The sequence below is a fragment of the Nicotiana sylvestris genome, chromosome 10, assembly GCF_000393655.2.
Source record: "Nicotiana sylvestris chromosome 10, ASM39365v2, whole genome shotgun sequence".
In the NCBI taxonomy this organism is placed as follows: Eukaryota; Viridiplantae; Streptophyta; class Magnoliopsida; order Solanales; family Solanaceae; genus Nicotiana; species Nicotiana sylvestris.
This window is the reverse complement of record NC_091066.1, coordinates 151,580,559-151,593,977: the sequence shown is the minus strand read 5'-3', so window position 1 is coordinate 151,593,977 and position 13,419 is coordinate 151,580,559. Positions and strand designations below refer to the sequence as shown.

The 13,419-nt window shown below is 37.6% G+C and overlaps 2 protein-coding genes across 3 annotated transcripts; one reads left to right on the top strand and one right to left on the bottom strand.

The window, feature by feature from the left end:
- Positions 1–4,482: 4,482 nt before the first annotated feature.
- LOC104215582 (probable beta-1,4-xylosyltransferase IRX10L) lies at positions 4,483–7,681 on the top strand. Of its 2 annotated transcripts, XM_070160363.1 has the most exons (2): positions 4,483–4,553; positions 6,401–7,681. In XM_070160363.1, exon 2 carries the CDS (start codon positions 6,520–6,522, stop codon positions 7,540–7,542), a length of 1,023 nt encoding a protein of 340 aa, XP_070016464.1. In that variant the 5' UTR covers positions 4,483–4,553; positions 6,401–6,519; the 3' UTR covers positions 7,543–7,681. The 2 variants fall into 2 exon arrangements, with proteins under 2 accessions (XP_070016464.1, XP_009763728.1); XM_009765426.2 differs by lacking the exon at positions 4,483–4,553 and having other exon boundaries at positions 5,580–7,681.
- A 379-nt stretch (positions 7,682–8,060) lies between these two features.
- LOC104215566 (putative late blight resistance protein homolog R1B-23) lies at positions 8,061–12,969 on the bottom strand. The gene is made up of 3 exons (XM_070159787.1): positions 9,950–12,969; positions 8,768–9,872; positions 8,061–8,261 (listed from the first exon to the last, which is right to left on the bottom strand). Exons 1-3 carry the CDS (start codon positions 12,967–12,969, stop codon positions 8,256–8,258), a joined length of 4,131 nt encoding a protein of 1,376 aa, XP_070015888.1. The 3' UTR covers positions 8,061–8,255.
- Positions 12,970–13,419: the final 450 nt, after the last annotated feature.

Here is a 13,419-nt window from a genome sequence, read left to right as displayed (position 1 = left end):
CTCCTAAATATCCTTTTCCTTCTATTATCTTGACACGCTTCCTCAACAACTGGTATCAGAGCACAAACAATGTAATTCTGGTAGAAAAGTACAGTATTGGTGCAGGTACTATTCACAAGAATAGTGCGACACTATTGATCATCGTTACTATTCACATAAATTGTTTTTGTGAAAAATGGCATTGAAAGAAGGGAAGGTTAAGATTGACAAGTTCAATGGCAAAGATTTTGGATTCTGGAAAATGCAAATAGAGGACTATTTGTACCAGAAAAAATTACACTTACCTCTGACCGAGGTGAAACCGGAGACTATGTCCAAAGCGGATTGGGATCTATTAGATCGCCAAACTCTTGGTGTGATTCGTTTGACGCTAACACGAAATGTGGCATTTAACATCATTAACGAGAAGACCACTGCAGGCCTGATGAAGGCGTTATCAAATATGTATGAGAAGCCATCTGCTTCAAATAAAGTCTATTTGATGCGTCGATTGTTCAACTTAAAAATGACAGAAGGTGGATCAGTCACGGAACATATCAATGAGTTTAATACAATATTAACTCAGTTGAATTCTGTTAATATAACAATTGATGACGAAATCAGGGCGTTGATTCTACTATCATCTCTACCGGAGAGTTGGTCTGCAATAGTAACTGCAGTTAGCAATTCATCAGGAAGTACCAAACTCAAATTGAACGATATTAGAGACTTGGTTCTAAGCGAAGATATTCGCCGAAGAGAATCAAGTGATTCCCCAGGATCTGCTTTTAGTACCGAAAGCAGGGGGAGAATCAACCAAAGAGGACAGATTTATGGTCGTGGCAGATTAAAGTCAAGGAGAAGAGGACAATCCAAAAATCGCAAAGACATTACTTGTTGGAATTGCGATAAAAAGGGTCACTACAGTAGTCAATGTAGAGAACCAAAGAAGAAGAAGGAAGAAAATTCAGCAAATGTAATTGCTGAACAAGTCGGTGATGCACTAATTTGTTGTGTAGACAGTCCAGTCGAATCTTGGATTCTGGACTCAGGTGCATCATTTCACTCTACATCATGCAAAGAATTATTGCATAATTATATTGCTGGAAAATTTGGGAAAGTTTATCTAGCAGACGGCAAACCTCTCGATATTGTCGGAAAAGGTGAAGTTCATATAAAGACTTCACAAGGCACGCTATGGAAATTGCAAAATGTACGACATGTTCCTGGCCTCAAGAAAAATCTGATATCTAAGGGTCAGATTGACGATGAAGGATATACAACAACATTTGGCAACGGATCGTGGAAGATAACCAAAGGGAATTTGGTTGTGGCACGAGGCTTCAAAAGGGGAACACTGTATGCAACTGCAATAGAAAGAGATACTATAGCAACAGTTGATCATGGTCGTGATACAACATTGTGGCACCGGAGGCTCGGGCATATGAGTGAGAAGGGAATGAAGCTTTTGGCATCCAAAAAGAAGTTGTCAAACCTAAAACATGTTGAATTAGGTTTGTGCGAAGATTGCATTTACGGGAAACAAAAGAGAGTTAGTTTCTCAAAGGTGGGAAGGACGCCAAAGAAAGAGAAGCTGGAACTAGTGCATACAGATGTGTGGGGACCAGCTCCTGTAACTTCTCTAGGAGGCTCACGCTATTATGTCACCTTCATTGATGATTCCACAAGAAAGGTATGGGTTTATTTTCTGAAAAATAAATCTGATGTATTTGTTACCTTTAAAAGATGGAAAGCTGAAGTTGAAAATCAGACAAGTCTAAAGTTAAAATGTCTGAAGTCTGACAATGGAGGAGAGTATGATAGCCAAGAATTCAAAGCATTTTGCTCGGAGAATGGGATCAGAATGATCAAGACAGTTCCTGGAACACCGGAACAAAATGGTGTTGCTGAGAGGATGAACAGAACCCTGAATGAAAGAGCCAGAAGTATGAGAATACATTCTGGACTGCCGAAGTATTTTTGGGTTGAGGCTGTTAACACGGCAACTTACCTCATAAACAGGGGACCCTCTGTACCGCTGAATTTTGAAATTCTTGAGGAGGTATGGACAGGAAAGGAGGTAACTCTCTCACATCTGAAATTTTTTGGTTTTGTTGCTTATGTGCATGTAAACTCTAATGATAGAGATAAGCTTGATCCTAAAGCAAAGAAATATTTCTTTATTGGCTATGGTGATGATAATTTTGGTTATCGGTTTTGGGATGATCAGAATAGAAAGATCCTAAGACACAGGAATATCACATTTAATGAAAATGTGATGTACAAGGACAAGCTTGAAGTAGAACCAACTAACACCAGCAAACAGACAATGTCTGAAACAGTTGAGTTAGAAGAAATCTCAGAAAATGAAGTAGCTAGAGGGATTACAACTGATTCTGAAATTGAAGATGAAGAACCAGAAGCCGAATTTGAAGAAGAACTAGAAGCCGAACCTGAAGCGGAACCAGAGATAGAATCAAATCCAGAATCAAATCTGGAATCAGGACCTGAATCAAATTCGGATTCTGTTACTCATGAACCTACATTGAGGAGATCTAAAAGAGTCATGAATGATCCAGATAGGTTAACTCTCTCTCTTCACTATTTACTTCTTACTGATGCTGGAGAACCAGAGCATTTTGTTGAAGCAATGCAGGTGATAGACTCTGATAAGTGGAAGCTAGCCATGAAAGAAGAGATGAATTCTCTTCAAAAGAATAAAACATGGATACTTACGGAGTTACCAAAAGGAAAGAAGGCATTGCAGAACAAGTAGGTGTACAGAGTCAAGGAAGAGCATGATGGTAAGAAGAGATACAAAACATGATTAATAGTAAAAGGTTTTCAGCAAAAGGAAGGAATTGACTACAGCGAGATCTTCTCTCCTGTAGTCAAATTAACTACTATCAGGTTGGTGCTAAGTATCGTAGCTACAGAAAATTTGCATTTGGAGCAGCTAGATGTTAAAACTGCTTTCTTGCATGGTGACCTTGAAGAAGACATCTACATGAAGCAACCTGAAGGTTTTCAAATTTCTGGTAAAGAAAACCTTGTGTGTAAGTTGAAGAAGAGTTTGTATGGTTTGAAACAAGCTCCCCGACAATGGTACAAGAAATTTGATGGATTCATACATAAAAATGGTTTCACACGATGTGAGATGGACCATTGCTGTTATATCAAAAATATTGATGAATCCTATATCATTTTATTGTTGTACGTTGATGATATGCTAATTGCAGGATCTAGCATAAATGAAATCAACTTGGTTAAGCAACAACTGGCGGAGGAGTTTGAAATGAAAGACTTAGGACCAGCTAAGCAAATGCTTGGGATGAGGATTAGCAGAAACAGGTCGGAAGGAACCTTAAAGTTGTCTCAAGAAAAGTACATACAAAAGGTACTAAGCAGGTTCAGTCTTCATGATGCAAAGACCAAAAACACTCCACTTGGAAGCCATCTAAATCTGTCAAAGGAACAATCACCTAAGACAGATGAAGAAAGGAAGTACATATCCAAGGTTTCGTATGCTTCAGCAGTAGGAAGTTTGATGTATGCTATGGTTTGCACTAAACCTGACATAGCCCATGCAGTTGGAGTTGTCAGTAGATACATGTCAGATACAGGAAAGGAGCATTGGGAAGGTGTAAAATGGATATTGCGATATCTCAAAGGCACTTCAGGTATGGCACTTTGTTTTAAAGAACAATATTATCTTACAAGGTTTTGCTGATGCAAATTTAGGTGGCGATCTGGATAGTCGAAAAAGTACCACGGGCTACGTGTTCACCTTGGGTGGTACTGCTGTTAGTTGGATGTCCAGACTTCAGAAAAGTGTTGCTCTATCTACCACTGAAGCAGAGTACATGGCAATCTCAGAAGCTGGAAAAAAGATGATTTGGCTCAAGAATTTTCTTAAAGAGCTAGGTAAAGAGCAGGACAATTGTGAGCTTTTCAGCGATAGCCAGAGTGCAATTCATCTTGCCAAGAATCTAGTGTTTCATGCAAGATCGAAGCATATCCAATTGAGGTATCATCATATCCGAGAGTTGATAAATAAAGGAACTCTTTCCCTACAGAAGATACCAGGATCAAAGAACCCGTCAGACATGTTGACCAAAGTTGTCGGTGTTGACAAACTGAGGCTGTGCACTGCCTCAGTTAGCCTTCAAGACTGATAGAGTGAAGGCGCCACCAGAGAATAGCAAATCTTTCTTTATTTTCTTTCTTGATGTAACATAGGTTTAAGGGGGAGATTGATAGGACCAAACCTGTTGTTGTATGTGAAAGTAGACAAAACAAAAGAAAGAAAAATCAAAAAGAGATAAAAATATGATCTAAGCGCTTACATCGACATTCTTGTGATGTAAGCACTTGCCTCAGCATTCTCATGATGTAAGCGCTTACATCGGTATTCTTATGATGTAAGCGCTTACCTCGGCAAGACATTCAAATGCTTATAAATAGGGGTCTACATTTTCATTTGTAGAGCATCCCAAAACTTCTTCTTTCTCTCTTCAATTAATAAAGAGCTATTCTTTGTGTGACCGTGGAGTAGGCAAAAATTTCCGAACCACGTAAATCTTATCTTGTCTTGTGCAATTTATTGTTTCTCTCCTAAATATCCTTTTCCTTCTATTATCTTGACACGCTTCCTCAACAGACCCGTCTGTACAACTATTTATAATTTGTTTAATTAAGCAAAGTTTGTTATTTCTTTACATGAGTAACTTTCATTTTACTATAATTTTTTCATAATAGTATTACATTAAATAATTAACAAAATGGAATAACACTAACTTATTCCTATATGAGTGGAGTTGCTATGGGGCATATTTATTCAAGCATGAAGAAAACTATAATTATTATTGATCCACATAAAATCATTAAATGTTTAAAAATCTTTTTTCTTCTGACATTATTAACGAGCTGAATACAACATTATGAAAAAATGTTATAAGTAGAAATCGAGCAATTATCAAACTTTGTAGCAATATATGCATATTAATGCATTCCTATTAGAACCATTGTGTTTTAAAATAAATTTGTACAATCACGATTTTTTAAAGCTAATTATGGTTTATTGTGATGAACACATAAATTATACTATGAAAAATGTTTTACATTTAATTTTTTTTTCCAATACTTAACAAAATCCACAAATTATGCAAGTACTTATATAGTATATATAAACGGATTTTTATACAAATAGCTGCCAATATTTACTGTTTATCTATTTTCAGTCAAATGCATAATTTATACATTAATTCCACACAAACAAACTCACACCCCCCACACACCCCCCACACAAAAAAAAACACACACACACACACACACACACACATATATATATATATATATATGTATGTATGTATGTATATATATTATACCTTCACTGATTATTTTTCGATTAAGAGATTAGGTAAGCGACTCTTTTTATTAATTCTCATTATATAAAAGAAATAACTTTACATTTGTCATTGTGCCAATTGCCTCGATTATCCTTAATATTTATATTTATCTTTTAGAATAACGCAATAATATTTAATACTTTGTTTCTCTTATCTTTTAGAATAACGCAATAATATTTAATACTTTGTTTCTCTAACACTTTCCGTGCATCGCGCGGGTACTGTACTAGTTTCATTAATAAGAAAGATTTAGGAAAAATAGGATACCAAAGAAAAGCTCGTGGTCAAAGGCAAAATAAGACCAACAATAATAAGAGAGTGAAAGGGACTTAAGGGACAATAGGGTACACTAAAGAAAGTTTATTGTCAAGCATTGCAGGTGTTGACCTAAGTTGTCATCTTTGTTTTTCATTTGTTCTCTATTTGTAGGCCCTAAGCTAAAGAATTTACACTATCAAAAAATCTCAAGCTGGCATCATAAAATAAGGATTAACTACTTAGTCTAGTGACATTCCAACGGTTGATTCCTCCTAACTTGCCTAGTGACACTTCAACTGTTAATTCCTACTACCTTTGTCTAGTGACACTCTAACTATTGATTACTCCTAACTTGTCTATCCACATTCCAGTTATAAAGTTTAAGTTATATACACCATTAGTTCAAGAAATTTTCTAACCTGTCTTATTTTCAAAATTACAAATCTTATATTTTAAGATGGCTTTCCAATAGATATCATTTCAGTGACCTGATAGCGTCCAACTATATATAGCCTCCTCAACAATTCTTTTTGTAGTTGAGGCAGAAAGCACCACGCATCTTTTAAAGTTACACATCTTTTCTTCTTTTTGACTCAAATCTTTTTCTGATTGCCTGTGCTATAGTTTTTGTCCCCTACAGTAGAAGATGACAAATTGGAGTAGAGGCTTTCTTGGATTTCTTTGTCTTGCTTTCATTTTGAGAATTGAAGCCTTAGAATTTCATAGGACTGATCAACACAGTGAAAGAATTTCAGGAACTGCTGGTGATGTTTTGGAAGATAATCCAGTAGGAAGGTTAAAAGTTTATGTATATGAACTTCCCAGCAAATACAACAAGAAAACTCTTCAGAGAGATTCGCGATGCCTGAATCACATGTTTGCAGCCGAGATATATATGCATCGTTTCCTGTTATCCAGTCCTGTTCGAACCTTTAATCCAGAGGACGCGGATTGGTTTTATACTCCAGTTTACACAACTTGTGAGTACTTGACACCACATGGTCATCCTTTACCTTTCAAGTCACCACTTATGATGAGAAGCGCGATTCAGCGTATAGCTTCTAGCTTGCCATACTGGAACAGGACACAAGGCGCGGATCACTTCTTTATTGTACCACATGATTTTGGTGCATGCTTTCACTTTCAAGAAGAGAAAGCTATTGAAAGAGGAATTCTTCCATTGCTGCAGCATGCTACCTTGGTTCAAACTTTCGGGCAACGTAATCATGTTTGTTTGAAAAATGGCTCAATAACTATTCCTCCATATGCTCCTCCACACAAAATTCAATCCCACTTGATCCCTCCTGATACACCAAGATCCATCTTTGTTTATTTCCGAGGCTTGTTTTATGACGATAGGAATGATCCTGAAGGCGGGTACTATGCAAGAGGTGCTCGAGCAGCAGTGTGGGAGAACTTTAAGGACAATCCTCTCTTTGATATTTCTACAGACCATCCAACAACATACTACGAGGACATGCAACGAGCTATCTTTTGCTTGTGCCCTCTTGGATGGGCTCCGTGGAGTCCAAGATTGGTTGAAGCTGTTATATTCGGATGCATCCCCATTATAATAGCAGATGATATTGTCTTGCCATTTGCTGATGCAATTCCATGGGAAGATATCGGAGTGTTTGTAGCAGAGAAGGATGTTCCGTATTTGGATAACACTCTCACTTCTATTCAACCACAAGAAATATTGAGGAAACAGAGATTGCTTGCCAATCCTGCAATGAAGAAGGCAATGTTATTTCTACAACCTGCTCAACCAGGTGATGCTTTCCACCAAATTTTGAATGGACTTGCTCGTAAATTACCCCATCACAAGAACGTATATGGCTACAACATCTTATTAAACTGGACTGCTGGTCCAGTTGGTGATCTAAAACCTTGGTAGGATCGAGCTGCATATGGATAGGTGATTGCTTTCATTCCTTAGTCTTAGCGTCGAACTTTTCTTCTGTATCAGAGGTGATGAATTTCATCACAAAGTGCAAATTTATACTATGTGAGAGATCCACCAGTTATCATATCCACATTCTGAGACCTAACCGTTTTACTCATTGAGGGCTAAGCTATCATAAACCAATCCATCTATATTAGGACAGATTTGATCTGAAAGATTAATTCTTCTTCATATCCAATTAGGGTTGGTTCTGTACTGTAGGATGGTGAGAGAAATTGATATTACTGAACCTGGGAATCCGTATGTCCATCAAAAAAATGTAAAACTAAGAACGAAGATGAAGGAAGAATAGTAATTTGGTATATTTTCAGATGTAAGTTTAGACCAACCTAATGTCTTACATATGGATTTCATTTTGTTAGAATAGCAAAAAACTCAAAACTAGCCACAACACGAAAAAGGGGAAATAAACCTCGTAACAAAATTAATAATGAACCATAAATAAAAAATTGACAGATGGAAACACCATGCTTTTATAATATCTATTGACCATTCAAGCAATCTCAATCCATAAAAAGTAAAGAAAGCATTAAAATCATTGCAGAATACCATAGGTGATACCACCAGTAATTCACTAGTACTTCATACATCTTATTAGAGCTTCTTGGTTTCACCAACTGCATCGATCAGCTGATACAACTCCTTCAAATCTGTAAAAGAAATAAACAAATTAGTAGGGCGCGACACCGTAAGTTGTGGTTTAAACTAAAATATGATCATTCAAACTAAAAGAAATAAACACTTCATGGCTAACTGATACTATTTCAATTTGATTTGAAATAAAGTTGCTTATTTTTTATCTACTGCAATAACCTTCACTCAGTAGTCCTGACAGAATGGATTATAAAGACAGAAAATTAGCATTTCAGCTTCCAACCATCAGTACTCTGTCATGAGTTGAATATATGAAGCTAATTGGCCTGAGCAGAGAATAGTTATTAGCAATGTGGGCTTCCTAAATTTAGATTTGACAAAAGGACTCTTAGATGTAGTCCACCTTTGACTGGTAGAGCTGAAAGCATCATCATAATTTGAATGATCGTTCTACCATTTCATAATGAGAAGTAAGTTAGTGTAGCAGAAGAAGTTTTAAGCTCGAACAGGGCGTCAAAACGAATACTCAATAAGCTCCTGTTGCACTGGATCAACAACGTACCCTATTGTTTTGCTGCTTGCGGATGATGACCTTGAAACCAGAGCTTCCCGACATTCCATCTAATTCTTCCCTGACGGCCTCGGCTGACTTGACAAGTTCTTCATTGCACGATATTATCTCAACTGATTTCAGAGACGAGGCATCCTCAAAACGAGAAGGGAACTCCTTAAGATAGCGGCATTTTTTCAATACCAAGTGTTCAAGGAATGGAAAGGCATAATCTGAGGCATCCCATTTTGAAAAAGAAGGATTTTCTAATTTCAAGAATTTGAGTTGAGGGAACTGCTCATCATTCACTTCCCATACATTGGAACTAATGGAAACTCCTAGTAGCTTGAGTACCTCAAGTTTTGGATGGGTTGCAACTTCAGTAAGATGTATGCGAAAATTGGACAGTGTCAACTTCTTTAAGCTTGATGGTAACTTCAACTGATTGATCCAAGTCAATGTAGTACCGGAAGAAACCTTGAGCATTTCAAGCTTTGTAAGATTGCTAAATGCAGGAAACGAGCCATCAAATTTGGAAACTTCACATCTCAGTTTCCGAAGATTTGGTGCCTTCTCAAGGATCTTATCGGCATTGTCCACACAAGAAAAACATGCTGAGGAAACAGTTTGCAAATTAACCATTGTCGAGTCGCATTCTGAGAATTTTTCTCCACTGTTCAAAGTGAAGAATGCTCGATCATAGATGTGAAGATGCCGCAACTTAACCATCTTCCAAATGGTATCTGATAGTGATACTCGTCCTCTAAGTCCTTGAACTACCAATGTTTCAAGGTTACGAAGATTGTCCGGGAGTGATAATGCATCTTCTGCAGTCCGAAAAGCAAGATACTTCAAAAGGGTTAATTCTTGTGGGATAGAATCAATAATGGTGAATTCAAAGTCTAACACCCTTAGAAACTTGAATCTTTTAAAAGTGTTTGAAACACAGTCTATTGAAGAGAATGCAATATTTCTTGCCTCCCTGAACTGGAAAGATTTCACATGGGAGAAAAACAAACACCATTTTGGAAGATTTTCACTGTGAGAATAAAGGCATAAGCGGCGTGAAGTATTGCACATTGGAGGGAAAAATTGAGAAGGATCTGAACCTCTGTCCCTATTAATGGAGAAATAGGTATAATTAGAAGAAGCCTTATAGATTGAAAAGATAAAATTAATTAATGTTTTTATTACCTTGTCCTTTCTAAAAAATTCTCCAACTTCGCCTTCTTCCTGCAAAATTCAAGCACCAGGTCATGAATGCGACATGTCTTGATCCTTCCATCAGAGCTCTTTTTAGAAACCATCACTAGGTTTCTCCCAATAAGATTTTCCAAGTAAAATTTTGCTATATCCTCAGAAAGCTTCTCCATGTGCGTGTTAATCAAACCCTCGGCTATCCACAACCATGTTAATTTTGAGACTTGAATCTCTCTGTCCTCCGGAAATACTCCCATATATAAAAAGCACGGTTTCAAATAATGTGGTAGATTCTGATAACTCAGATCTAGTGTGCCCTCCGATTGAGCCTGAATATTTGGACTTAAGTTTTTTGATACTTGTTCCCAGCAATGTTTTTCCTTCTTCGTTCTTGTGAGGATACCTGCTACCAGAACCATTGAAAGAGGAAGCCCTCCACACTTTTGGGCTATGCTTTTGCCGACAGCCTCTAAGACTAGGGGACATCTTTCTTTGTTGAACACCTTATTCTGTAATAGCGTCCAACTTTCATCAATACTGAAAAATCGAAGCTTATGAGGATCACTAACGTGCTTAGCACAAGATGCAACTTCATAGTGCCGAGTTGTTAAAATAATTCTACTTCCTATGTTATTTTCAGGGAAGCATGACCGTAAATCATCCCATGCACTCATTTTCCAGACATCATCAATGAGGACAAGGTATCTCTTGTGCTTTAAAAGTTTCTGAAGCTTGTCTGCTAATTCATTTTCAGCCTCTCTATCAAGTTTAGTTGTATCATCAGTAACATCACGTAGAAGGGCTAGTAACAAGTCCTTCCGTTTATATTCTTGAGAGACACAGCAGTGAGCACGGATATCAAAATAAGAGACAACTAACTCATCAAAATATAGTTCGTTTGCCAAAGTTGTCTTGCCTAATCCAGGCATTCCAACAATTGAAACGACATCAAGCTTTACTGATCCTTTGATTAGTTTGCCTCTTAGTTCGTTCATCACATCCTTGAAACCCACCATCTCTTCATTCATGCTTGGATTGCCAGCAAATCGTGAAGAAGTATGTGTAGGGGCAGCATCTGTGATGTTATGCAATACCAAGTCAAACGCAGTATTTTCTTGAACCTCTGCTACCTCTGCCATGAGCACTCTAATATCCTCTCCAATGTTCAAGATCCAGAGAAAAAGACACCAATCAGGAACATCTTTTTTCTTACAAGCATCAAATACATATTCTACCTCATACACCAAACCATTTGTATGTGTTACAAAATGTTGAAGTCCGACTTGTGTTTCTACAACAGCTTGAAAGTACTTGACTTCTTTCTGAATTGTATGAAGTTGGCTCTTGACAGAAACAACTGAATTTGAATACAGGCTTAGAAACTTCTCCCTGTTATCTAAAATGAAATCAGCAGAGCCCACTCCGTCAATTCCGGGCAAGTTGGACTTTAGGAGAAATGTCTTTCTTGCGACAGGATAGATCATTGCTTGCAGATTCTGAATTTTTACTCGGAAATTAAGATCATCCTTCTCCTTTTTGTTTACTGAGTAAACCGGAAGTCCTGCATCAAAAATCACAGAGTAAACCAGAATTCCTGCATCAACAATCACAGAGTCTATATGTTGAAGATGAAATTCAAGCGCCGTCGTTGGTAGATCTTTGAGATTGGTTCTCAAAAAGTTGAGCATCTCCTGAAGGGTTGCTTTTTTTGCTATGCAATCACCAGAAATTGGTAGCTCCTCCAAAATGTGTAGGAGAGTCTCCAAAAATCCAACTTCACAATCTACCGCATACTTAATTTGGATAACAGGATACCAATGTGACTGCTCTAACTTTATAGCTTGGAGGACTTCAATATAGATCTCAGAGATGCTTGGCTCATTAAGCTGAATTTTTTTCCGCAGTAGATCAAAAAACAAAGGATAACCCTCATCTGCAGCAGAGTACATATGTTCCTTGCTTGGAAGATACAACCAAGTAACCACTGTTGTGTGCCAGGCCACTTCTAAAGCATGAAAAAAGACATGAGGCTCTACGCTTCTGTCTGCAACAAAGGAGACAAAACTTCTAAGGAACTTCAACTCCTTCAAAACCTTTTCAACTTGATCCACGAGTCCCCCAACCTGAAGGAGTGAACTTGGATCATCAAGTTTCAGTAGATCACTGAGATTCTCTATCACGGTATCAATGAATTCCAAAACAAAATCGGGAATAATAGTATCGTTGTGGTCAAAAAGTTGAAATGATACTTCGTAAAAAGAGTATTTAGCTTTTCTGATTTCCAACTTAGTCTGCCAAAGCTTATTTTGCAAGTCGGCGACACGACCATAAAATTGGTGGATCCCTTGTCTTCTGTAGATCTGGATGAGATCAGCTGCAGCACCTCTAAACAGAGCTTGGACTTCTCTTACGAGATCTGGGTGATCTGTGAAGATCAGCAAGTTGAGAATGATATCCAAAAACTTGAAATCCCTTTTAAGGAAGTTGAAATTCCTTTCAAGGAGCTTAAATTCATCAAATGCAAACAGATCTCGATCGAGATAATCACATTCATCTTTGATCCTCTGCAGAGTTTCAAAGGGAAAAGATTCCAGATATTTCTCTGAAAATATAAGTAAAAAACCGCATTCCTCTACAGTCTGCCAAAGATTGTCTTGGAGATGACGTATCTTGTGCTGCAGAGTGTCAAGGGAATCAGATTCCTCAGAAAGAAATATATGGAATGAGCTGCATTCATCTTCAGTCTGCTTCAGAGTATCACGTAGATGAGATAACGTTGACAGATATTCATCTGAGAACTCAAGGAATGAGCCCCAACGCTCTTCAATCCTGTGCAGTGTGTCAAGGGAACAAGATTCCTCTGAAAAATTATATCCGTCCAAAACCATACAGAATGAATGACATTCCTCTACAATCCGTTCCAGAATTGTAGGAATATGAGCATAGGAATTCCATTTCTGTTTAATACGCTGCAGCGTTTCAAGGGGATTCAAGTACATAGCTCGTCTTCTCATTGCTGGCGTAAGTTGAGTTAGGAGATGAAATCTCACGGTGAATGTAGATAGACTATTTGCAATAGACACTCGTTATAGAGACCCTAAATAAATTTCTATATATGATTTATTTTAGTTCAAATCTGATCAAGTCATTGAGATTATCATTGAATTTCTATGACCAAGCGAGTGAGACTTACAAGAAAGAGACTAATGAGAGTGAAAATACAAAGGAAAAGCTTTTAAAAGTTGAGGAGAAGGTTGAATTGGTGCAGCTCAGGGACGAAGCTGCGATTTTCCAGATTCATTTCTCCCTCCTCCAAAATGTATATAAATTGAAATCATGGGATTCTTCTGTCTGAACTCTGACAATGAGCTTGAGGAGATAGCAGAGAGATCAATAGGGATTGGGGTGGGGGTGGGGGTGTGGTAGGGGGGCTGAGTTGACTTATTGAGTTGGAGGACCAAAAC